Below are 27,437 nucleotides of genomic sequence, written 5' to 3' on the forward strand. Positions count from 1 at the left end.
GAGAAAAACACAAACTTCAAACCATTTCTGTGCTTCATATAGCTGTGGAGCACTGCTTTTGAAAAGCTAGTTATTAGGCTTTTGTGAATTCTTTTCTGGAAAGAACAAAAGAATGGCAAAGTCTGAAATGCATGAGAGAAAGTTGGAGCTGTATGCGACTGCACTGTACTTCTACGAAAAGAAATAGACTTGTGGGTTTGGAAGTGTACTTCCAGTATCAAACACTTAAAGTCTGGTGTGGGACAGTATTTAATCTGGTCCACTTAAAGAACAAAGCAACATACTGAAGTGGTTCAAATGATAGAAAAGGAGTTATAAATTCAATGGAGTTAAGTTCTGCTTTGGTCTGGGGGGACTCTAATGCAAGCATATCTTCCAGGTACACATTTAGCTGAATTTAGAGAACGGGTTTTCTCCTGGGAAAGGAAGGCTTGGATTTGGAAACTGTTGAAAATACATAACTTCCAGCAACGTCTTTCTAGCTGATAGTGGATTAACTTTTCAACTGCAGCATTGCAAAGCTACTTTTGTTTTGCAAAATGCTCAGCTTTCAAGAATATCTATTTCCTGAATATGGAAAAGTAATGCTGGTTGTATTAGTGATCCCATCTTTCCAGATTGCTTGCTTGTTTGAAAACACTTGCATGTTTGATTCATTTTTATTTTTGTTGCAGTTGGTTAAATAAGAGCTTCAGCTTTTTCAGTGGGACTTTCTTAAAGGCAAAAGGACATCTTGGGGAAATGAGCAGCTCACAGCAGCCTTCAGTTTGCATGTAGGAGTTATGAAATAGTTTTCCTTTAAGTGTGTTGTGGCATTGTTAATCCAGATCTGGCAGTTCTGTTTCGTATACGGTTAAAATGCCATTACTGTTCTGGGAAGAGTGGAAGTAAAGTATCCAAGCCACTATTACTAAACTACTACCACCAGAAGGGTACTGCTATCTCCTAATCTGTATATTCTTTCTCATTTTGAAATTGTACACTTTAACCCCATTTTATAAAATACTATTTAAATTATAAAAACCTGTTCAACTTGCTAGATATTATGAGTGTTTGTAACTTCAAATGGAAAATTCTTAGCTCTATCTTTTCTTCAAGAATGTCTTCTTACTGTAGTTAATAGCTGTTTGTTTTAATCTCAGTCTCTTTCTTAGAGTTGCTTTTTTTTTTTTAAAAAAAAAGCTAAACCCAGTTATTTGATTTTGATGATCTTAAAATTTCCTCCAGCCTTTCTTCATCTGTTAGTTCTATGCCATTTTTCCAGAGTATGAAACTATATTTGAAAAACTAGTCAGTGACTTTTAGATTGTTACTACAGTTAATAATGTATGGATTGTTAAAAGTAAGTCTACTTTCTTCTTTCAACGAGTTTGACACTTCCGTTTTCCGAACCACCACTTCTTACTTCTCGTCTTTGATCGCAGTTGAAGAGAGAATTAAGGCAGTTGCAGTGTTCCAGTTGTTGCTTGCTTGTGCCGCTAACCTTCAAGTCTGGTCCATTCCATCTGGACAGTGAAAATGTGATGGAAGAGGAACAGATAAAGTAACCAAATACAGCAGTAGAAGTGGAAGAACTAAAAGAAGCAAACATGGACATTTAGGTTAGTAGCTGCAGAAAGGTGACTCTGTTAACAATGAATACAAGTTCTGACTGTCTTTACAGCCTTCTCTATTTCTGTTCACACCTTGGAGAAAAAGGAGATTATTGCCCAGCATTAGGAAAGGAAGATTGATTATTTTAAACTTGAAGTAGTAGCCTTTTCTAATAGTAATTGGGATGCATCTCGTGAGTTTATATTGTATCTTACTGGTACATGCTGAGGCAACTCTCAGCCAAGAAGAATGAGGGAGAGAAAAAAATTGGTTCTAAAATTAAACGGTTTTGTGGATACCTTCATTTCATACAACAAACTTTTTTCCTAGCCCTTATTATCTTACTGTCTTAGCCCTTACTATCTTTCTGTCTTACTACTGGAATGCATCTTCTTCGTGTTGTGGGCCTTATTTTGTTTCCTTTCTTGGAGATGGAGTACTGCTCTGAACTGTGTCAGTTTTCATATGGAGGACTGTAGCTTTGATAGAGTGTGTGGTTTTGGGTTTCCTTTGACATTTTCTAAAAATCTGAGTAGTTGGTTTTAATTTTGACTACTACCTGCAGGTTGAGAAACATCGATTTGATAAACTACTTAAATACTTTGTCCTGTTTTGACACTACCCTCTCTCCTCTCCTTGTTCTCTTATTCTTGCCTTTCTCAAATAGGATTACTTCTGGGAGACGTGCCTGGCAAGCATTGAGACCCACTGCCTGAAGATAGTTGGGGTTTTTTGTTGTCCTTGGAAGTGCATATCTGTATAAACCTCTTTTCCATATGTGTTTTTCGTCTTATAAGAGTCCAAAAAAAATAGCAAATCATTATCAAATCTAGTCAAGGCATAGTACACAGAAATTGTAGGTGGCCCTATGTCTGTAACAGTGAGTTGATTTGGTTTTAAACTCCACGGTTCAGGGATGGGAAGTCAGTTATGATTTTTTTTTTTTCCCAGTAGAGCTGTTTTGCAGCAGTAGAGTGTTTCTCACAGAGGGCACCTCCTATTGTGTTGTATTGCTGTATTGTACTTTTGGCTTGTGAAGTGGTTGAAGGAAGCTAGAATAACTTCCTGATTACTTCCACATCCTTGCACTGATTCTGTAAATGACTCAAGTTTAAAAACGTTTATTTTCCATTGATCACTAGCTTTACTGACTTACTGTACTTAAAAACTAGCAAAAAGGAGAATAGGAGATGTAGAAGCAAGTCATCATGTGCCAGTGATGCACCTTCATGCGAACGTGATTGAGTGTGAACAGGAACTTTCCTGACAAGAAGTCACACAGAGAAGTAGGAACTTTATATTTTCCCTAGAAGAGAACTCCTATGATAGATCTTCCCCCCCTTTTTACAGCTTGTAGTTTCTAGAACTGTATTTGTCGTTCACGTGGGAGGTTTTGGTCTCTTTGGGGAAAACCTTGAGTTTGTTTCTCCTAATGTTGCTACAAGAAACGTTGAAAATGCTTTACGTTGCTTTAAATGAGGAGCACAGAAAATCTGGAGACTTTATTTTGGATGTGTTCTTTTGGTCCTAATGGAGAATCTGAAACCTTGGCGGAGCTGGTTTTGTTTATTTCAAAGGGAATTTGCTCTCTGAATTTCAACTGATGTTCTGCTTTGTGCAAGTGACAGAGATGTCAACGATGGACATCTGTGGTACAACTGCAGAGGGAAAAATACCCCCCACAGTCCTGCAGTTCCTCTAGTAGGAAGGGGATGCTTCCCTGGGAGTACAGTGTTCTGTGAATAACTTCAGGCAGCTGTGAAGTATCTACTAATAGTAGAGTACAGCAGCCTTTCACGAGATCTTCTGCAAATCCCTTTCCAGAGGCAGCCATGGGATGTAGGACTGGGGCTGCTTCTGCTTGAGTTGGAGGTTGAGACTGGTGAATTTGATTTTCCTTAAAAACTGCCAGGATTTCGTGGAGTAGTGGAGGATGAAGGGATTCATTTTTCTTGCATTAGTGTTACTAAAGCTGTCCCTTACTTTTTATTCCAGTTTGGATAATTTCACTTTCTCAGTCTTAAGTTTTTGTAAGAGAAACTATTGGGCTGTACTCATCAGAGGATACATGTTACCACCTTCTGTGCGTACCGTTATAAAATTATTAAACATTTCATATTTTACAAGTGACTGGCCAAAAAGAAATCCTAGTTTTCCATGCTGAACAGTTACAATACTATGCAATCTTCTAAGTTTTTTATTGAAGAGGAAACATTTTTTCTTACTCTGTTATATAGCTGCTGAAGTTTTACCCCACTTCATTACTTATTGTTCATAATTGTATGCAATCTTATGAATGATAAGGTTCTTTTTAAGAGAATGGATTTACTATCTATTTGATTTCCAAGGTGTTGGTTACACACATGTTGTACTAAAACAATGTGCAATAAAACAATTCAGCATATAAATATGAACTCACTGTACATCTGGTTTACATGGGTTTATTCTAAAGCTTTATGCAAGTATTTTTTTTAGTATGGGCAGTTCTTACATCGGTAACTGTTTCTTGAGTGTTTAAATGTAGTCATGGCATTGCAAACTGATCTGTAACTTTCTGGTGAGCTAAACTATGTTTTTACTGATACCCTTCACTACTTCCTTTGCTGACAAATTTCTTCAGAGGCATGGAAATTTAATTGTGGTTTCAAAAGTATAGTGTTTTGGGTTTTTTTTAATAACATGTGCAGTATAGGTGTATGTAGCTTGTTTTATTGTCTTCCTGAACTAAAGCTCGGATTATTATTTCTTTCTTTTTCCAGTTGTAATGAATGAGTCACTTCTGTTTATAAGGATTTGGTTGTTTACTCTGACAAACCCTTGATAGGAGACACTCGACAAGATCTCAGTAAATCAATTTGTTCAGGATCTATAAGCATCTCATTAGCATTTATTTGCAATGTTCATTCTAAGCTCAGCTGCAGCTGTTTAACACACTGAATCTCTCAAAGATTTCCAGGATTGTAAGCATATGTTTTGAGATTGTGCTTTAAGTGGAGGAATTTTGTGGGCTTTTTTCTTCTTTTCATTGCTGCTGTTAACAAAGATCTTTTTGAATTGAATTGCAGGCTCTGTGTCTATAATCTTTCCCATTTTTGACTGCTGAAAGCTTAGTTGGAAAAAACATTCTGCTAGAGCTGTGTGACTGAAAAACTATTCCCGTCATTCTTTTTATTTCACCATTGCTGTGAGGACAACACTCACATTTTAGCTGTAGTTTCTGAAATAATAGTTAAAAGGAATCATAGCGTTTTTACCTTCAACAAATCCCACATGGAGACGAGTGATGTCATTGTCTTTGGGACTTACAGCACAATGCATCCAGAATTTACATGGCGCAGACTGCAAGTCAAATGATAATGCTTTATTTCAGATTGACTGATGTGCGTTGTAACACAAAAGGAGGCCAGGACTACCTGCAGCTCTTAGGAATTGATTTTTCAATACAAATCTCATAATAGTCTAGTTTTCTGCTACACTTCTTTAAAATAGTCAGATACCAGCATTTCAAAAAGGTAACTAATATCCAAAGTTATATCACCAAGATTTTTATAAGGGTAAGTTATTCTTGTTTTTATTTTAATTTCAGAAACTAGACTGTGGGGAATGAGAAAATAAACAAACTAGAAGCTTTTTCAGAGTGCGGCTGGGTAATTCAAATACTACACAGCACGGGCTGGAGCTAGAGATTGGTCTGTGCATGGCAGTTAGTGATCAGCATGCCTGTACGTGTGCTCTTTATTAAAACTTTTTATGTGTGCCCTTTATTAAAACTTGACTGTAACAATGGTGAAAACCAGTTTTTAGGAGAGTACAAGTGCGTATAAAATGGTTCTCTTTTCCACTCCTGCCATAGCAAATGAAAATACCTCACTGGCAAAGAAGAAGTTGATATTTGACACCCTTCATATTTAAATTCCTCTGACTTCCTGCGATTTGCTGCACTCTCTGTGGCTCACCTTAACTGCGATAACCTGTGTTTATTTTTTTGCTTTTTATTCGTGTGATGGAAGAATGATTGCAAGGCTCCAAGCTTCTTTCAGGTTAAGCGGGGGTTTGCATGACCCTCTCCACATTTACCCCTCTTTGGGCATCGTCCCCTGCTCTCTCAGCACTTCTTGCTGAGAGTGACCACGGAGTATCGCAGCCTGGTTATTGCAGAAGGCTCCCTGCTCAACTGGTGTAGCCATGGAAACGGCAGGATAGGATTCCCAGGGCGCCCCATCCCCCTCACCCGCCCTACCGGGCTTTGTGGCTGGGGGCTGGTGGTCCAGGGCTGTTGGGCGGAGGGATTGGGACTGCCCCCGGGAAACCTGCCCTTATCGTTAGAAGGCTTCCAAGTAGAGCAGTTTCTTTGACCTCTAGGTACAGGCAAAAATAGAAAATCAGTGCTTCCTACTCTGTCAGCCGTGGGTACGCTGGGTGGTGCAGTGTGCTGGAAATCTTGTGCTAATCTGTCTGGCTTGCTTTCATATCTAGCAACCAGTTTTGCTGGGGTACTTGGAAATAAAAGAAATTGTGAGACAATAAGCTGTAGTAATTATTGAAGAAAATAATATTGTGTATTCAGAGCTATTTAAAAAACCCTAGATTTCATCAGTCAGCCCTAGTGTACCAACTTTTTCTGGTAAGTGTATCAGAATAAAAAGTGTCATCAGATGGAGGTACCCGAGTCAAAGGCTGTTTGTTAGCAGAAGCTGGGGGAAGTTGCTTGCTTTGCTAGAAACATTTTTCAAAAAATCATTATTTTCTGCAAATGGGAATCACATTCTTTCACTGTAATCAGTCCATGATCTGCAGAAGTAGAAATAGTCTACAGTACAGCGAGCTGTTTAAATACTATTTTCTAAGTTCCTTTCCTTATATGGGAACAGATATATCATAGCTCATTCCAGCTGTTTACTTGTGGATTTTTAGTACTCTGGATATCTTGCTAGTGTTGACCTAGCTTGATCAATAGTTCAGTGAAAAATAGATAGTGTATTTTCAGGTTAGGTCATTAATGGATCAATGATTTGGGGAGATTCAAAATATCACCTGTACAAAACATTTCTCATGGAAAAAATGTATTTATGGCTGAATCAATTATGCTGAAAAAATTATTTAATAAGAAATCTGTGAACTAGAGACATAATTGCAGGATAGGATGAAGAAAGCTGAATCTTAATATACATTGCCATGATGAAGAAAACATTTATGATGTAGATTTTGTTATATTCCTTCTCCTATAGTATAAGACAAAAAAGAACACAGTTTGCAACTGGTGCAAAAATCCAAGGTTGTACTTAAAAAGATTGAACCAAGGAGACGGCAAGGAGACAGCTGTGAAGACAAAGATGCAATTTGTAAGCGTGTGTAGAATTCTGGAGAGTTTTGCAGGACAGGTGTTCATTTCCTGAACTTAACATTTAAATAAAATAAAAAAGAATGGGATTAACCACCAGGAATGACCACGTGTGAGACATCACTTGTCCATGCCCCAGAGCAGTGATCTCATTCAGCCAAAGCACCAGATTAATTTTTAAAAGCCTTGACAAAACCCTGAGTGCTGTGCCCAGTCGCTCTTGTCCCACCTGCCCCAGTCCTTGCCACTTGGATCTTTGTGGCAGGCAGCCAGAGCATCCCTCTGCCAGCCTGGAGCCTGGCCCTGTTCCTATCCTCTTGCATCACCTGGCGATATCATTCTGTTGCTTGACATTAGCTGAAGGCTTTCTTGGTTCTGTATGTTAGAAAAATTAACTTTAGGTCATGACTCTAAGCAGAATAGCCTTCCAGATTTACTTTGTAAGTAGTAGTGTACCCTCTTTGCAGAGGCACTCCAGTGCCTCTTTTAATTTCTGTTTTATATCAGTGTTGTTGTCTTTTCTGTATTAAATTACCCACTTTTTTTGTAAGTAAGTTGTTAGCTGTGAAATACTAGAAAGTACGTTTATTCCAACACCACACACAAATAACAGAAGGGTGGCCAAATATAGCTGTGGTACTAGGTTGTTAAGGTAAGGCTAGGAATGTTTTTTGTCCTAACACTGATACCACGAAGATGAGATGACAAGCAGATGGCTGAAAATGCAGCTTGTTTTATTTTTAACTCAGATTTAAACTTCAGAATAGTGTAGTGTAGGCTGATAGTATACTCTGATTGTAGCTTGAAATAATTTTCTTTTTCTTGAGACCCTTTACCTACACTGAAAAGTCTGTCTGTCTTTAGTAGCTCCACCTATCTCATTCTTTCAAGGTTACCAGTAAGCTGGAAGGAGGAGCTGGATGAGACAGGGAAATCTGGAGTGAATAAAATACAGACCTTTTTTTTACGTGGTTATTGAAGGTGAGGGTCTGTGGCAGTTCTGAACAATCCTTAGTGAGCTGCTGCTTAACCTTGGATTGTAGAGTGGGGAGAGAGCTCCCATTTCCCACCTGATCACTTAATGAAGACCCAGTTATATTTTTGGCATAGCATTTAGAGAATGAAATATGAGTGGCATGCAAAATTAATGATATTTGATTTAATCGATGAGATACCACAGACATCTTAGTCTAGTAATAAGTTTTGACCATGTTAATACAGATTTTTTCCCTATGAACTAAAAGCAACTTATGCAGACTTAATGAGCTGCTCTTGTAATGTTTTCCTCAGCTTGCTGTTTGGATGTGACCTTTGCTCTGATAGGCTTTTGGTTTGGTGTGGTGTTTTTAGGCATTTTCTTTTGGTGCTGACTGTACTTGTGACAGCCAGCACTTTGTGCTACAGACCTGGGAGGTGGCACTGCAGGTTTCACCAGCCATTATACTTACCTGGAGTTCCAGTCAAGTTGTAAAACTTCAGATTAACTGTTGCTTTCTAGGGTGTGTAGAAAACCAAATACACAATCATTTCTTGTTGAACAATTGACTTGGATCTGTGCAAAGAATCCTAACTGCTTACCAAAAGATGTCTTCCTTCCAGTGTCATCATTGCCCCTTTGTTGTGCTTTGTGGCTGTGAGACCTTTCTTTGTCTTGCTTTTTTTTTTTTTTTTTTTTTTTTTTTCCCCTCACCTGTTCCAGACAGAGCTCTTGTTAGACAGTGTTCTTTTATGTTTTATGGTCTTCTTCCACCATGGGGTCCTGTAGCGTAGCCCCGTATTTTCTAAAGTCTCTAGATCATTGTAGTTCCCAAGATCTCTCTGATTAAATACATTCTGGTAAAAATAATTCTCCTAAACTGTCAATTTAAAATAGGTAGCGCTAGCACCCAGGGTTACCTTTTGCTCTGTGTATTTGAACAGTTAAACTGGTGAGATGAAGCCCAAGTTCATTGCCCCAAATTGCATGGGACTGAAAATAAGCAAGAAGTTATACCTTGTATAAGAGATTCCCTTGGCCAGCACACCACCTGCTTCACTGAACATATTTATGAAGAACACCCAGGTTGCTTCAGCAATAAAATGAATTTGAATGCTGAGATATCTCTAATGCCATTACTGGTTAGGTCTTAAATGATCTATTGTATGCATTTATCATCTGCCCCATTGCCCCTTCTAGCTTAGAAGTCATTGTGTATATACATTTGTACAGCTGTGCTGATGTGTATAGTTATAAGAATATATAAAATGAGTCAGTATATAACTCTGTATAAGAAGACTTTTATATGCTTGTATTTGAGATGTGAGTATTGTGTGCAGAGGGTAAAATGAAGGTGACCTAGCTCTGGGTGCTCAGATTAGATACTGTTATGTAATGTCTTCTTTCCCAGGATTCCTGACACACTTTAGCCTGTGGCTCCCTGAGCCTTGCCCATCTGCCTGCCCTGGTTGCGGTTCCTCCAGCAGCTGAGTTGCACTGGGCACTCCTGCAGGCTTTTGTTATTGACACGAACTCTTGTGCCAAATATGTAACAGTCTTCTCATCTCATGACTTTTCTCTCCTCTTCAGCTGAAGGAGAGAGGAAATCATGCATGGATTGCTGTGGCTGGATGTACTGGTCTGGGAACGAAATACTGTTAGAACCAAAACTGTTAAGTGTGAAAATGTGAATAACTTGCCCCTCCCTTTTTTACTTCATGTTTACAAAGATGAAAACCACTTTTAATATATGCAAGCTATGTATTTTAAAACTTTGGGGGAGAGAGTAATTACATTTTAATATTGGCTGTAAGAAATCTCTGCTACATAGAAACCCTAATGAAATAAGGGCAAAGGATCTTAATATTCTGTGATTTATATCCCTTCTCATGTGCAAGCAAGATGATAGTGTGGTGAGGGAGGAGCTCAGTAGTGCATGTTATTGGGTGATTCAAAGGCAGAAAATCTAAGATAATGTTTTACAGAAACATAACAGTTGGGGTTTTTTGTTTTTTTTTTTTTTTTTAAAGTGAACATATTAATGTTTTATTTGTAAATGCAGAATGGTGCTGTTCAAGTGCATCACCTCATAGATGCTGCTTCTCTTGATCAGTTCCCGACTTCAGTTTGCCCACTTCCCCTTACAATCCTATCAGTAGCAGTGGATGTTTCTGTTATGGAGCTGATGTAACGATTTTACATGCTCTTGTCTGGGACTTTTTCATGGTTAATAGTGACATGAGTGCTTGGTTTTCCTGGAAAGCTGTATTTCAACCCTCACATACTGAAAAGAGGTGGTTCAATAGTTCTGTTTTCTGGTTGTAGTTCTTTTTTTTTTTTTAAAAAAAAATCTAAACAGAAAAACCCTGCCACACATTATTCAACATTTCTGTTCTTGGAATTTTTTGCTTAAAAAGTACAAATTGCTCTGCTAGAAAATACAGCTTCCCATTTGTGATAAGTCATCATGTGCTGTGAATTGATTGAAATAAAGCTTTTTTTCCCCCCTTAAACATAGCTTTTCTTAATAGTAGGCTTCCCAGGAACTCCAATCTAATTAACTGATTATACTGTGATCAAGGTATGTTTGAGTTAGGAAAGTTTCTCAGGAGAAGGCGGTACAAGCAGTTTGCATAAAACCTCAGAATGGACAGGGAAAATGAGACTAAAGGAATTTTTAGCTTTTGTAATAGTGTGTGACAGTGGTCAGTAATGGATGCCTGTGGGGAGCAGATTTGCCCTTCAACTAAAAATGTTTGTGGTTTTATTTTAAAGGTAGTATTTTGGTGACTGGGACAAATTACAGCAGAAATTCTTAAAGAATCTGGGAAAAGTTTTGCCATAACATCGTTTGGTACTTGTTTCATGCTGTGATGCTTGCACTGACTTATTTGTGTAAATTGCTTTACATTTTAATGCAGTTCTGTCAACATGTATTATTTAAAACGGGAAGCTTGTTGCAGCAGGCATTGACCATGATGCAAATGTGAAAGATATGCCAAAAACCTTACCTTAATGCTAACTAGAAGGCTAAAATAGAGAAAACTATGCCTGTTGATGTACAGTAGGTTATAATTGAAAGGGAATGAAAAAGAGACTGCAGTTGAAGGGTGTTTAGGTCCCTGTGTTCCTTGCTCAAGTTGGTGGTGATAATCACTGCAGACCTTGGAGGCAGCAGTCACAGCTGAGAAGTTGTAGCACACTGTCCTTACAGATCTGCAGCTGTCAGGAGCGTGAAAGCTTGCTCTGCGCTTTGGTTATGGTAAGTGCAGTGCAGCTGACAGGTACGCAGTCACAAACATCTGAACCAGTTTACACTGCGGAAGAATGACTCCACTTCTGTAGTTTAGAGCTTACCTGGAGTCAAGAATGGATGTAAAGATGCGTTTGGGGATGCTGAAGGTCATTATAGTAGTTAATAGCTTTGTGTCAAGGTTGAAGTCGTCTTTGAGTCTTGGTCGTTGGACTTCTGTGCTTAGTGTCAAAACAGTGCTCTTAACATCACTGGTGTAGTATAAGCAAAACCCTAATTACAGTGTCAGCACGCTCAAGTCAAGCGATTGTGTTCAGATTAGGTGAGGTTGTGTTACAGCCTCATGGTTCCTCCCAAGAATGTGTTGCTTTTTTCTAACAGGTTTTGCAAAATCCTGCTTTTGGGATGAATGGCAGGTGCAGTTTTGAGTGGTATTCTGCTGAGAATCAGAGCTGTCCCTCCTGTTGCCAGGCTGAGTACCTGGAAGGTGTGATTTTTCTGAGTGTATTGGTATATTCTGTCCTCTTCCTTGTTTCTATGTATGGTAACAGATGGATCAGGCACTTAGTGTAGCTTTTATTGCTGGTTTCCTCAGAAAAGACCTTTCCTAATGTTGCCATTATTGTGGCTTTATGTGCTGCTTCCTGTGATTTCTGTGCATGTAATTTGAAGATGTTTATCCATACTCACTGTTGTGATATGTCAGAAATGAAATAAGGGAAAGCCAGCTTGGGGGCATACCTCTTGCCATGGTTTCTTGCTTTGGATATTTGTATACTTCTTGCTTGCCTCCTATTGTTGCATGTCCTTGGAGAAGCTTAAAGCTTGGCTGGCTCAATCTCTGAGCAACTCGATCTGAACAGACCTGCTTGGAACAGGTGGCCAGGCTAGATGACCTCCAGAGGTCCCTTCAACAAAGAACTGCATCCACATTATGCTTTATCAGCTGACATTTTACTTTGGGCAGTAATTTGTCAGGTAGTTTGATTCTGCTGTCCAAGCAGGTTGAAGAGCTTTTTGTCATATGAAGGTAAAGGTTTCCCTTGCGAGAACACTTCAAATTTGGTTACAGTCTATGAATTGGAAGAGATGTTAAATACAAACACTTTGTGTCCTGTCCTGGCTTAAAAGTTCTGTTCAGTAACTCACACTTTAGCTTTCCATAGTCAGGTAAGCTTTGCATTTTAAAAAGTCAGGAAGCAGAGCCAAAGCAAAGGCTGATATCAACACAGCCTGCACAGGTTTTTTGAGCCATCTGTTACATGTCTGAAATTTGTGCAGTTGTCAGTGCTGGAAGCAGGTATTGCTCTGTTTCTGTGGAGCTGTTAGTTCCTTCTGGGGTTCTGTTGCCATAATTAGTCAAATTAATATTTCATCAGGTCTGTCTGTTTGTTTACCAGTTTAAAAAGGAAGTTGTGTGAATTGCGTACTGTCCTCCAATGTGATACGCAGAGTTCAGATCTGGGTCCTGTTTTGTTATTATTTGAGCTGAAAAATTCTGCTTCATATTAAGCCGAGTAAAATCTTGGACTGGAACCTTTCAAATAGCCAACCAGGTAGCTGTCAGACTGTTGAACACAGTCTGTGCATGCCAATTCATAGCGCAAACAGGATTAGCCGGAGCAGAGCCAGCAGGTTGAGAGAAGCAAGCTGGATGCTCACTAGGCTGCTCCCAGAATACTGCATCCAGTGTTGGGCTCCCCAGTATGTCCATGCCAAAGCCTTTATTAAACTGGAGCAAGCTTGCTTGGCCCTCTACCAGTGTGGCTGGGAGCCGATGCATGTGCCTTAGGAGAGGCTTGTTTGGCCCAAAGAAGTCTCGGGGTGAGGGGATGGACCTCCTGGCAGCCCGGAGGTTATTGAGGAGATGGAGTCAGGCTTCTAGCAAGGATGCGTGGCAGGACAAGCGACAGCAACCTAAATTGAAACCTTGGAAGTGAACTGCCAGCTGTTTATGATCAGTCTAATCCTGCCAGTTGTCTGGCATCTATAGCAGCAGATGACCTATGCTGGCTTTTCTTTTTTGGGGCCTTTTTTTCATGGGCAGATTGGTTATAACTAAAGGGAGACATCTTTCAGCTGAATCTAAGGAGAAGTTGTGTGCTAAACCCATCTTGCACTCCCTAGTCAAATTATTGTTTAGGATCCTTTACATATTAAGTGGGAGTGAGATGAGAACTTCTACAGTTAGGGGGAAATCAGGATAAAAGGGAGATATAAGCAAATTCCTTCATATCATGACCTACAAGTTTGCTTTTCTTAAGTATTTCTGACTAACTTAATAATTCAGGTAATACCCATATCTATATGATAATTTAGTTAATATATGCAATACTTGTATTTTCACTCTTATGTAAGTTCTTTTTAAGCATGCTTACTTTCCCACTTTGAAATAATTTGTATTATAAATGAACAGATAAATCTATTTTTTCCTTGCACATCTATATAACATTTGCAAAGCTAATACTTGCAAATATTTTTGCTAATATATTTGCAAAGCTACAGTTATGCTTTTTATGTTATTCTGACAAAAACTGCGCCAATCAAAGCTACAGTGCTTCATGGGAATTTAGGAGGTTAAGTCAGTAAACAAGCTAGATGAAAGCTTTTGTTTGTCTTTAGAAAATGAAGCAGGAAGCCGTTTCATTAATACACTTTCAGAAGAGACAAGAATCTGTGTAAAGCTTTTAAAACTGGTCTTTCAGTTCATTTTACTGTACTTTCAACTGAGATCAAATAGGGAAAGCAATGGCAGTTAGACATGCTCCATTAACATCCCATGGTTTATATTCTCAGTTCAAGTTAGACGTACAACTCCACTGCTTTCCGGGAAGGTGCAGGAATGTCAGTGTTAACCCTGGTGCTTTCCTTCTGCCCTTTCCCTAGTAGAGAAGTGTTTTTTACCTATCCTGCTCCTCTTTTGAAAAAGATGTCAAGAATATGGGATAAATTGAGGCATTTGGCTATTTTTCTTTTAGCTTTTCTTTTAGGTTATAAAGAACTCACTAACAGTAGGAATCTCTTATAGAAAAATGTCAACTGGGTAAAATAACATGGCTGCAAAGTTAAAATAAAAGATTTGTGCATTTAGATTTTTTCCATAGATCTGTTTTGAATACAAATATGTTGTTAATAGTCTGCAGTTGCCTTCCTGAAGTATAGCTGTTTGATTTCATATATAAAAAAGTAATAAACAAAAATTCAGTAATTTCCTCCACCCCATGTAGATTTAGTGTATTTAAAATAATTAAGTTGCAGTAAAACTTGGATTTATTTTTTTTTTTAAATTCCATATCATGTTTGTGCATTTAATTATAAAGGATCAGTAAGATTTGCAATTATTTCTGTGATGTATTGGCTTGGGGAATGAAGCAAGGTTAATTTATAATGAAGCTTCTGAGGTAGCTGTACTGTTACTGGGACAGCTTGTGTGATGCATGAATATAGTCCAGAGTCACTGGTGCAAAGCTGTAACTCAAGTTTGCTGTAGAGCAATTTTGTCATAGACAGATATTCCCTGTTGGGAAGGGAGTGCTAGGCCAGCCAAAGCCTTATTCCAGTTTTCAAACACAATGACATTCTTTGAGCTTTATTGATCTTGACCCAGCTAAACTGTATAAAAGGCATTAAATGTTTCCAGGATCAATACGCCGAATTCACAATTGAGAGGATGAAAAAAATGTTTGAAACTTGTAAAACTGGTGTATTGTTGAGATGACACAAATGTAGAGTTTTATCCACTGCTCAGAGTAAAAAAAAAAAATGGAGTTGTTAACTCAGTGACATGTGTTTGAGTTACTGCTTGAACTGCTTCCTGGTGGGCACTGGTCTGTGACATAGTTGAGTGTTGTTTCTTTGCTTATTGGCCATAGTTAAAATGCTGTTCATTTGTGACTAGTTATCCTCTTGTTTAAATACTGGGGCTGATCTGGATATCAGGTTTTAATTTTTGCATCTGCATCTATCTCTACATTTTTTTTTTTTTACCCATTCTGGATCTGCTAAGTTTACCTGAAGTCTTGTAACATTCTGTTTTTGTAAGCCGTATTATTTATATTAATATGGCTAATTAATCAGTGGTACTAATAAGATGTGTTTGGTTTTGATGGTTTTTATAATTTTTAAATGCTTGTCTTGAAAAAATAATCGAGGTTTGAAAAATCATAAATTATAGAGGACAGTGGTAGGTGTACATGACTATAGGGTTGTGTGTATATATATGAAATATATAAAAGTTGTGTGTATGGATAAAACTTTTATATATATATATGAGTGGGATATGGAAATATAAATTAAAAGGCATGGGGTACATGACTTAATGATTTGTTGCTTAACATACACCAAGGTATTTTATTCAGACTTCTAGATGGTTGCTACTACATCTTTGCCAAAGATAGTATCACCAGAAAATTCATTTTTGCATGATGGTGCAGTCATACCCCACAACCACATGCATAACACTGTAAAGTACAAGGGGACAGTATGGCTATTTAATGTGTTTACCTGTTGTCTTCTGTACAGTGCTCTTACTGAGCAGTATAGTAATACAGATATTAAGCACAACTGCTTATTTCAAAAATATTGCTACTACAACAGTTGAGACACATTAAAGTTGCCTTTTCTTCTCTTTGCCAATTTAGTATTTTCTCTGAGCAATGTTTCATGTGTGGCAGGCTCTTCTCACTTGTGTGATTTGTTGATGGAACCACAGGCTTCAATCTGCGAGTGGGTGTGCGTGGACGTAGGGGCATGTTACTGAGCTACAGAATCCAGATATTTTTTTGCCGCTCTTCTCCATTTGATTGAAAGAACTTGTTAAATCACAAGGTTTATTCTTACATTTTTCCAAGGGGTCAAAACTAGGCAATCTTCTAATCTTCTGTTTGTCTAGTGTAAAGTGCCTTGCTTATTTTTCTGTACTTCAGTTAGTGTTAGTGTGATTTTTTTTTTTTCTTTTTTTTCTTCTCATGCTAGAGAGGAATTTAACTGTAATTACAGTAGCTTTTCCTCAGTGACCATCAAATGCTCTACCCCAAGGCATTTGTCTACCTCAGTTATTACAATGCTAGCAGGGTCTTCAAACATGAACAGTCAACCCTCAATTTAAAAACAAACAAGAGAGATGGATGGGGGCATAAAAACGTTGAGAACTCAGACTACGCAGACTCGGGTGAAGGCTTTGCATAGTGTTCAGTTAGAGTCGATGTGCTGATGCTGTGCAGTGGCTGACAGACACTCTCTGTACCAGAGACTTGCATTTCACTAACTGGAACAAAAATGGGCATCTCTTAAGGGTTTGATCTTTAAACTGTACAGCTTTTATTTTGGGCTTCTCAAACACCAAATACAGCAAACCCTTACACTCAGTAGCAAGTCTAAACAGATTGGTAATACTTCTGGTTACCTGTTACTTCCTCCAGTTTCCTGATGCATTATTTATCTTGGTGCTGATGTAGGGCCACAGTTTTCCATGTCATGTGCTGCATCTCTGTCCTTTCCATAGCCTGTCGCCTGGCTACATACCTTTCTGCTGAAAAGTCCTGATTTTGAACTCTGTGGTCAGTCAGCTTGCTTTTAAAAGAGCAGCCTAATGACTGAAATCTGTGAAAGGTCAGTTTTATTACAACTTAATTTACCCATGTAATCAGTGCTGCCACAAAAGTTGAATTTTATGGCATAGAAAATGGTAGTGTAAGTTAGTTTTAAAAATAAGATTCTTAAAAACATTGCAGTATGCTTATAGAAGTGTTTGTCATGTGCATCTTTTCCTAACCGTTCTACTAATTTCATTTTTTTCAGTAGTATACTGAAAGATCAATAAAATCTTCATTTATAAATTGCAAAGGTTATTATTACATTTTTATATATTGTGGATCAAAATAGTGTGATTGGACAGTGGTTGCTTTACTAATGTAGGAAAGCAGAGGAGTGAAAGAGGCTGTACAGTTAGCTATGCTCTGTGTAGGGAGTTAACTGGTTGTCTTGATCTTTCAGCATTAGTCCCCTAAATTAGGGGCCCTCAGATTGAATGCTGAAACTCCTGTTATTTTGCCCTCTCCTCTTCCTTCTTTCCTCTCACCCCTCCAAGCAACTTGGAGGTGCCAGGAGAGGTTGCTGGTAGTTACTGTTTCTCCAAGAGCTCTTGAGCTAAGGAACAGAATCTTAAAAAAAATTCTGGCTGAGGAAGGCCCTTTGTTGCAAGTGGCAAGATGCTCAGAGGCTGAATTTGAGGAAGTTTTCCTGTGTGTTTGTTCTACTCTTAGGTGCTTCCTAGCATCTGCTTGCGACTACTGTGACAAGACACCAAGTTAAAAGGATTCTTTTTGCTCTGATCTGATGCGGCTGTTCTTCTGTTTCCAGGTCCTCTTAGATAGTCCTTGCTTGATCTAACATTAAAGGTATTTGTGAAGAATTTTGTCCTCTTTTATGAAGCATGACAGAGGTCTCCCTCATTAGAAAGACACTGAAAACTGATGTTCAGCGACTTTCAGTTTAGTTCTTGCTTGCAGCTTTTTTTTTAATGTTCAACCCTTTTTTCACTTTAAGCTTCCCATAGAAACCAGGTTTCTTTTCCTCCTCATACATTTTCCTGTATGCCGTTTTTGACCGTTGCTTGTGATTGGAGCACCCCTGACTTTATAACAGCATTCCCTCTTGCCCTTCACGCTTCTCCTGCAAGCATCCTTTGTAATCTCTGTTATCACCCTGAAGCAGTGAATTGAATGGGTGGGCTGGAGGAAATGCACAGCACACAGGGAGATCGTGCTCATGGAAGTGCAACTCTTGTCTCACATAAAGTGCATCTTTAAATGAATTTGCTGCATCAGATATGTTCTGTTGGGTGCCCCATAACCTTGTTGGCATCTGAGAAATAGTAATATTACTTTACCTTTCATGCAGAGTTCTTAGATAGCGCAGTGTGCTTACTGCTTGGAAAAAATTTAAGTAATTGGTTTCAGCAAATAATTCTCTTGTGATGTGTGGGGATTTTTTTCTGCATTTATATTCTAAACCATTTTTGAAGTACCAGTCTGGAGAAAAAAAAAAAAAAAAAAAAAAAAAAAAATGGGCTTGGTTTGCAAGACAACAGGGAATCTCCATAGGGAGCTAAACTGCTTGTCTAGTCCTGGTGGGGGTTTGGGCAAACCAGTTACTCAAGTCTGAGCACCCGGAGCCCTGGGTGAGCATGGGGTGGTTTGACCAAACCCCAAACAGGTTGTAAGTAGGGGAGGATGGAGGAGTCTTTTGCTAGATGTTTGGTGTCTTGCCTGCATTGTGTGCAGTATGTGTTTGGAGTCTTACAAATAGGTTTTCTGTTTTTTAATCCTTTGAAAGCTACTGTTTGTTTTTACTGTTGTACATACTGAAGAGGTAAATAATGTGTCTGACTGCCTGGAAGACTGGAACTCTAGCAATGGAAATCCATTACTCCAGGAAAAATGGAAATTCCTCTTTACCTGCTGTAACAAAGCAAGTGACAATACTGCATAACATATGGTACCTATTTCTATGGAAAAGTCAAAGTACTATTGTTCACGATGATGAACAGAAATACATTTTCTTCCTTTTCTAGGTGTCTTTACAGTGCCCTCTAGTAAGCTTTTGTAGAAATGCTACATATATCTTTTCTCAGAACAATTTGACAAAGTAATGAAAATGATCACTGGGAGAATTAAATAAGAGTTGGACTCTGGTCCCTGTAACTGATGTGCGTTCCAAAGGAAGCACTGCTGATATTAAAAATAAGTAAAAATTACTTGCTATTCTTTTCTTACACATACTTGATCAGGAAGAATATGAAAACTATAAGCACTCTGAAGTCAGATTACTATCAAAGCTACTAGAGCTGACAACTGTAAATTGGGTACTCCAGTAATGGGTTTCAGCCAGGGCTGTGAAGTTACAAGCAAAGAAACTAATTTTATCTTTTTGCTTTAAGTATGAGGAAGAAAATTGCAGGGAACTAAGAGCCATAGTAAGCTTTCAAAAATGGACTGAAATGGGCAAAAAGAAATATCTCCTGGCATACTGTTAATTTCATATGAAAGGTAATCGCTTTGGCTTATTTTGACAGCTGAGAAAAGAGAAGTTTGACACTGGATGAAGGCTTTGTTGGGGGTGTAGTACACATATGTGTTTGTGGTTCTTGCTACCCTGATGACAGTCATCACCCTGGAAGCATCTTACCTCTGCTGTTAGATCATATATTGAACAACTAATCCCAAGAGATTTTGATTAAAGTAACTTCTGTGTCCAGAGTTTAAGTCAAAAAGGGTTTACTTTATTATCATTCTAGCTTATTTCTGTCATTAGTAGCAATAGAAAGAGGATATCATGTGCAAGAATGTTTTGTCCTTTGTATCAAGTAAAACACGGTACCTTTTTTAAATCCTATGCAAGCTTAAAGAGATCTGTCAGTTAAAGAGGTTGGCTATTTGAATGAAAATGGATAGTTTTCTGAAATGAGAGAAATGGCTTTGGTAATTCCACAAAAAAAGGAAAAGGTATATAAAATCCTTTAAACTCTCTTTCTGAAATGGCAATGAAAAGAAATTTTGCAGTTAGGATATTCAGAATAGTTCCTTCATTGTGTAACTTGAATGGTGTTAAATATTCTGACTTGCTTTTCCTTTTGATTTCTAAAAGCAAAATCTCTTTGAAAGGATTGTCCTTGCAGAAGGTGAGGTTTTTGCGACTTGGTTCCTAGTTATGTGTTCTATACACAAGCATTGTTTTTGAGCAACCTGAAGGAAATCCCAATTTTTAGTTTTGGTGGTATAAAGGATTCTTTTTTCTTGCACACCAGGAGGAATAAGAAGTCCAATAGAACTTGTTTTTGAAGGACATCTGGTAGAGTTTTCTAGATTTGAGAGCAGGTTTTAAGGCAGGTGAAGAAATCCTTGCAAGAAGGTGACCATCTAACAGTGGGACTCTGGACCAGACAAGGGAACATCTCCTCGGTGGGGATTACTTCTGGGACAAGTTGCACAAGCGTACCATGAGAAGCGGTTATAGAGAGCTGTACTTTAGGGGAAACTGCTGCAAGAGGAGTTCATACCATCTTTTCTCCTTCAATTTTCCAAGCTTAGTGGAACTGCAGCCGCTTGGTAAAGAGGCATAAGGTTGTGACTCAGCATGGCAGTACTTGTTAGCTGGCTGTTTAAGGGAGCCAGCGTCACAGAACTTTTGACAATTAAGCAGCAAATAATGAAGTTGTTTCCATGCGTTCAAAATGCAGGTAAAAAATTTTAACTCCCTAGAGGTGTTAGAAAGGCCATGCAACTGAACACCAGACATAAATGCAGCTCCTAAGATGTTTGATATTTGAGATTACAATCTGTGTTTGGATTTTGCTGTTGATCATTATCTTGTTTTCCTTCCCATTATTTAATAATATATGAGGAGATGGTATCACTTACAGAAAGAGTGGTTAGAGTAGATGCACAGATGCTTGCTTTTCAGTGGTATGCTGCAGGCACACTGTACGCTATGTGGATACTTCTGTCTCAATTATATTTCTACATATTTTTTTAAATGGGCTAATTTTTTAAATAGAATTTTGTATTTGAAGTCTGTCAGCAAGGTCAGTAAAGATTAAGCCAACAATAATTTGTTATTAACACGTGGAAGTTAATTGGAAGTATAGACAAAGCTCTGAAAGCATTGTTGCAAAATGTAGCTCGCTTTGCTTGAATTTGTTCTTTGTTTAATGACTATGCTGCCTGAAAGGCAAAGGTACTCCTAAATTACCAAAGGCAAAGTCTTGAAACAAAATGTTATTTCTTTCTGTGTTCTAGTAATACCTGTGAACATGAGTATCTTGACTTTCGTGTTATTCTCAGTACATGGTCTCAAAAACCTTCTCAACTCAGTTACATTAAGCCATTAGAGAGTAATATGCAAATTACATAGCTTTTTCACAACAATATTAATAGATAGCTGCCTTTTGAAAAACATGGGAGCAAAAAAAGCAGAGCAGAGTTCCTTATAACTAGAAGCTGCCATCTGTGTGCTGATGGTAGCCTGCACATAGGCCTGCTGTTATTCAGATAGGTGCTCTTCACAATGGACCATAAAGAATAATTTCTGTAAACTCACCATTTTATTGAGGAGAATGATTAAGGGTACAGGTTTTCTGGTGATATCCTAGGCTGTCAGTATTGACTCAGTATTGTCTGTTTGGCCTGTATTGTAAGAAGGCACCTGCGCACAGCATTGACAAGTAGAAACGGACAAAAGCGTCCATCTTTATGCTGCTCTTTCAGGAGAATTTGCCTGAACAAGCAGTTTTCTTCCTATCTCCCTGCAGTACAGAAGCAACCCCTTTTTAGTAAAGGGGGAAAGAGGCTCTCTGTGGGTTGTTTTTTCATATCACAAAGAAAAAGGTATCTCTCCCTTATGGATTTCAGAACATAGCCGCTTCCCTTGTGGGCCAGGACGAATCTGAAACACCTTATTGTTCATCAGACATCATTGCTCGTTGACAATGCTTAATGATGCTGGGGTGAAGATGAGTTACCCTTTTTGATGAATATCTTTGTTATAGTGTATTAAATCATAAAAAAGAAGAAATCTGCTTGTGCTGAAGGAGAAAGGAATCTACTAAGTCTGGGAAAGTTTAGATTTATACATGGCATTACTTATATAATGTTACATCACTTACTCTCCTAGGTTCCACTGTCAGCCTTCCACTGGAATTATTAAAGTACTAGCAAGATTTATATTGTACATCTGCAGTCAGGGATAGCTCTTATACTTTTTCCTTTTTTGTCTTCATGCTTAAGTGCAATATCATTTTTATCTCATAATTTATGGGTTGTAGAGGTTTTGAAAAGAAAGATATTAAGTGGTGTTTAGAGAATGCAGTTTAGAGAATTTGGCTTTGGTTTTTGAGTACAAGTGGATTTGCCAGCCACCATGTATATGATTTAGCTTTGGATATACTTGAAAAAAAAATAATATCCTAAAGGTCTTTTGGTTGGCTGATGTGTTTTGCTGTCATATGCAGTTTAATTTAGTCAGGTGGTCTATAGTCTATATCCCCTATAAGGGAAAAATGTAATATTAAGCAGAAAATACATCTTTGTCTAAATGTGTTCTGCTGTGGTATATTGTGATATCCTATCTAAATTTTGCTTATTGCATAGTACAGAATGTTTCCAGTGTTGCCAAGGAAAAATTACCAGCCTTCTCGTACTTGCATTTTATTTAGAGATTAATGTGTGTAGCAGTTTATCCATATAATGTGCTCCTTAGCAATGAATATTTTAACAAAACCACAAAACAAGTTCGTTGTGAGCTCTTTCTGGCAGCTTGCAATAGTATTTGTAACATCTTCAGTTAAAACACATTTGACTAATTCTTGAAGACAGCTTTTTTTTTTTTTTTTTTAATGATCTAGGTTAGGAAGGGCATGACATACTGTTTTTAGGATTACAAGGGCCATTGGGAATGTTAATTAAATTCTGGTGAAAAGCCTTTTAAAAGTTCAATCCTGCAGCAAGAGAGCTTGGATCTTTTATCATTGACTTGCAATACATAAAAAGGGGCTTTATAATAGTTCCTGCCTGTCTGATTAGGATTTTGTCAAATGTGTCTATTTAAAATGTCAGTTTTCAGTGGTGTTATATGTTCACTCTTAAATTGCATTGGAGTCTAACTTAAAAGGCCGAGTATCATTCCCCCACCCCCCTCAATCTTTCCTCAACATAAGTAAGTAATCTCTCTTCATCAAAGCCCTGTATGACTCCTTCCAGTGACTGAATCCTTGTGTAGTACTAATCTGAAGTCAGGTACTTTTGATGAAAGATGGGTTTGATTGCTTTAATTCATTATTCTGTTTGGAAAAAGTGGCTCTGAAATTATACTTGTGCTTCACATTTTCTTTGTGGTTGGTTGTCGTGGTTGTCGTTGTGGTCCTTGTAAAATGGTATGCAGTTTCCTTCCGAAAGTTATATGAAATCTGGTATTGAAAGCCTTTGCTTTGAATGAATTTGATGGTTGTCAGGATTGCTACCAAATAGTTCTGGTGGCAACACTGGGCTAAAGTTGAATTTATAGCACTGGTAGTAGGGAAATCTGACACATATTGCTATGCGCCAGTTTGAGGTAATTTATGTGTACTAAGTAGAGGTGAGATCAGAGTGGTTTTGTCTGTAGTTATTTTCCTAAATGCCATAATTTGTCAGGCAGTTGTTAAAGCACACATTTAAATGATTTAAGTTTGATATTGGAGTGCTTGTGTCTTTCAGAAATTAACTGGATAACAAAAGGAAGCTTCTTCCCACTTGTGCAGCTGCTTTGTGTTTACTATTCTAGGCATTTCTTCACCTGAAGCCTTATTAAAGATGTACCACTGCCCAAAATGTGACGCGACTAGCAGAAGGTACAAAAAATGAAAGTAATCATTGTGTAGGCATGGTAGCAGTGAAAAGAAGGCTAAAGGAAGGCTTGGATTGAAGTCGCTTGGAAAGAGCGACTGATGAGCTCTCTCTGTCTTACCTAGCTGCTTTCAGATTTCTTGTAGCTGGAAAGTGATGTATTAAAACTGTCTTCTTTCGGGTTTAAAAGCATTTTCATGCTCTTTGGGGAGGCATGCTGTAAGGAGAGAGGTTCAGACAGTCAGTTTTGTCAAAGTGTCATATCTCAAATGTGCTCTTTTTGGTCCTTTCTCAGTGAGGAGAGTCACATGCTTCTGGTCCTTTGTCCTAATACTGAGAGGAAAGAGATCATCTAGGCTTAAGTGAAAGACAGGCTAAAAGTACTTCATTGTTAAATAGTTTCACATCAGTTCTGTGTGATGAGTTTTATCTTGGCTGAAACAATTTCTGAACTGTTGGTTAATTTTGAGAAGTTGAGGAGAGATGAGCTACAAGGAGGACTAGAAAAATCCAAAATGTTTTAAATGGGGGGAGAGGAGGAGCTAGGGATGTATAAAAGTAGTCAGCTTGGATTCAGTTCCTGGAAAAATTGAGAAGTGGGGGAACAAGTGCTTTTTTCCCCCTAATTACTTCTAGTAGGTAATCTGGGTAGGAGTGTTAATTGATACGGAATTGTCAAGGAAATATTTTTTAGACCATTCTGATTTCCTTAGTAGTTTTAAAAGTTTAATAGGAAAAAAAGCCCCAAATTTTACTTATTCTTTCTTCAACCACTACCATACTGTTACATTCTTGCAAGGAAACAGGGAAGCTGTGGTCTTAATTGACGTAGGATGGCTACAGAAAGGGACGGGTAAATGTTGAGAGAAGACAAGGCAATGATATTGAATGCTGCTCTGTGCGGGATTTTGCACTTGTGTGTTCTGAGTAAGCTTCAATTAAATGTCTTTCACAGTCTAAATGACAGAGTAAGCTCTATCTGTTTTTAAGTTTTCATGTGATTTAAAACTGGAAGAGGGAGGATGAGGTTAGAGTTCGGAATTGGTAAACTTTTTTGGAAGGAGGAAAAATTTGGAGGAGCCAAGAGAAAGTTAATACAGTTAGGCAGGACTAATCAGCTAGTCAAACATTAAATGGAAAAGAACAAGCCTTACAGCAGTTTCCGAGAAAAGGATCTAGGGATTGCGGTAGCGAAGGGATTACAGATCAATGTAGTCTGTAGTGTTCTACTTCTGTGCTAAAAGCTAATGCCTCTATGTTAGGAGGGGTGAAGAAAGGAGCTGTAGAGCTTCCAAAACATGTGAAATGACACTGTACCGGCACCTAAAACTGCTCCTGTCTCTTCTGGAGCACTCCATTTTGTCATGGGCACAGTGCTTCTGGAAGAATATGGGCCAGCTGGAGGGGCTTCAGAGAGTTGACTGTCAGAGCCCTACTATCTACCTAGTACTAAATTAGAAATGCTAAGTTTAAAGAAAAGGCTAGAGAAAGATTTAAGTCCTCAAGTATGTAGAAGACTGTTGGGCAAGATGAACAGCCTGTTCTCCATACCCATATTGGCAAAAGAAATGTGCTTAAATCACAGCAGTACTTACTGCTTGGTAGTCCTAGAGAGTGTGAAGCACTGGAACTGAAGGCCTGTAGGAATTGCCACATCCCTGTCACTGGTCATCAAGGGCAGAGTTGTGGAGGAGGGTGGAATATCTGTTGGGAATGAGCAAGATTCAACTTCTCCTGTTTCTGAGCAGGAAGATAGACTTATCTTTCTTTTATATAAGCGTCTTACACCAATATTAACACAAACCAAGCCACTGATGTGTATGTACTGATGTACACACCCCCACAAAGATAAGTATATGGAAAGGACTCCCTTCACAAAATACACCAGTTCTGTCCTAAGCAATGCGCTGTCATTTAACTGAATAATCAATAGGTTGATGGAGTGGGAGAAATGGCTTGTTGACAGAAATAGAAGTTTATTAAGGTGTTGTATGTATAAATGATGTCTGAACTCAGTTGGCTGGAGTGTGGGTGCAGCCCAGCACTTTCTGGAGTGACCCTAACTCTAAATTGCAAAACTTTTCTGAGACTGCAGGCTAGAAAGGTTTCAATTCTACCTTCAAGATGGGACATAGTTGTACCAACCCTTTTATCTTCTTCTATCCACTGCTGTCTGTTCAGAAGCGTGGTAGTATCCAAGGTGAAGCAAGCTGTCCTGTGTTTTCACAGGGCTCTTGGCAAGACCTTTTTTTGTGTTAGCTCTGCAACGTGGCTGAGAATCTGCTTCTCATTCTTCCTGAAAGTCTCTAATCCCTTCTGTGCTGCTGTTTCTTCTTGGTGTACTCTCTTGTCATCCTCTGCTCTATACTCTGCAATGTTATTTCCTTGGGCACCTTGCTGCTTCCAGGATAAGAACAATCTTAGCCTATCAGTGGATTTGAGCTGCTCCAGTCTGCACCAAAACCAGATAAGACAAGAAGCTGGCCTCCCATTTTCAAGGGTTTCCTAGGTTTTATTTGAAAAGACAGAAAAGTGCAGAGAAAAACACAACTCTAGAATGTCTGTATTCTGTTCTGGTAGGGGTCTGGATCTATATTGGAAAGACTGTGACAGAGCTTGTAAATAAGGGGAAAAAGGTTGAGAGCTTGGGCTAGAATGCTTTCTTTTGGAAAACACAGGGATAATAAAGCTGAAACTTCGATTTTTAGAGAAGACCTTTAGGTTTCTAGAGTGATGAAAGAGATTATACTAATAAACATCCTATTTGTGACTCGTTTCTTTTCTGCCATTTGGTGTGTTAGAGCTGAAACTTGGTACTACACACACTCAAGTAAATCCGCACATGGGTGTGATTGTACAAACCAAAGTACATAATTTGTTTGGGGTTTTTTGTCTGTTTTATCCCCAGAAAATACATAATCTCAAGGATTTGGATACCAATATAATGGGTCTTCAGTCTGAAACTGTCAGGGTCACTAGGGAAAGACTGCAGTATTTCTGCACTTTTTTTCCTTATTTTCTCTTTGAATTCTTGAAGGTAGAAGAATATTGGAATGATATAACCTACAAAAGCATATTTTATCTATTGTTTCTTTCACACCACTCCTTCGCCCTTATCTTCAAGTTTCTGTGAATTCTGAGTGGCAAAAACAATAGGCTTTGTGCAGGAAGGCTGGAGTCCCTCTCCAGGGGAAAGCTGGAGTCTCTTTGGAGACAGACTTTCTGTGCAATTCAGTGATAGAGGGAATCATATCAATTTGTTAATTAACGTTATTTTAGAAGGTAAATCTGATTTAAAAAAAAAAAACAAAAACCCAAACCACCAACTAACCAAGCAATTGAAGAAGCTAGACTGCTTACAGGACAGACTTTCTTTACAAGTAAAGGTCTGCTTCATATTCATACTTTTTCTAAAAATGCATGCTTCATAATTACTCTGACTTAATGAAACAAATCTGGTTATTAAATGCATGTTCTTCAAGGTGGTCTTAACGTACTTCAGCATTTCATTATTGACCTTGCTGTGAAAGATTAAATAGTTTTGAGTATTTTTATGACCCTTTCTGAACGGTTTAGTGTGTGCAGTAGAAGTTTAATTCTAACAATTACTTTTGCAAGTGTTGTGGATTATCTTCAAATTCTTAAAGTGCCTGAAAGAGAAACCACATTCTTACAGTATCATGCTTTACTTACTGCCAGATGAAGTGAACTGGTTCATGGGTAGGTTTGCTATACCAGTGCCAGATAAAAATAATGCAGCATCTACCTATACAGTACAATGGAAAACAGGTTTGGCTTCACTGTTTTATGTTGTCTGAACATTAATCTTAAAGACTATATGTAACTGGGGAGCAACATCTACTCCCCCCAAGTTCAAGACACTCTCCCCCCCCC

General features: G+C 38.3%; 1 protein-coding gene across 1 annotated transcript in view; it reads left to right on the forward strand.

Moving 5' to 3' along the window:
- Nucleotides 1-24,676: 24,676 nt before the first annotated feature.
- The window catches only part of NEO1 (neogenin 1), a 147,300-nt gene continuing 144,539 nt past the window's right edge, over nucleotides 24,677-27,437 (forward strand). The window contains exon 1 of the mRNA XM_026856000.1: nucleotides 24,677-24,730. Coding sequence (XP_026711801.1) covers nucleotides 24,677-24,730 — 54 coding nt within the window. The remainder of the gene's footprint in view (nucleotides 24,731-27,437) is intronic.

This window comes from Athene cunicularia, assembly GCF_003259725.1.
Source record: "Athene cunicularia isolate RWA chromosome 10 unlocalized genomic scaffold, athCun1 chr10_part1, whole genome shotgun sequence".
Lineage (NCBI taxonomy): Eukaryota > Metazoa > Chordata > Aves > Strigiformes > Strigidae > Athene > Athene cunicularia.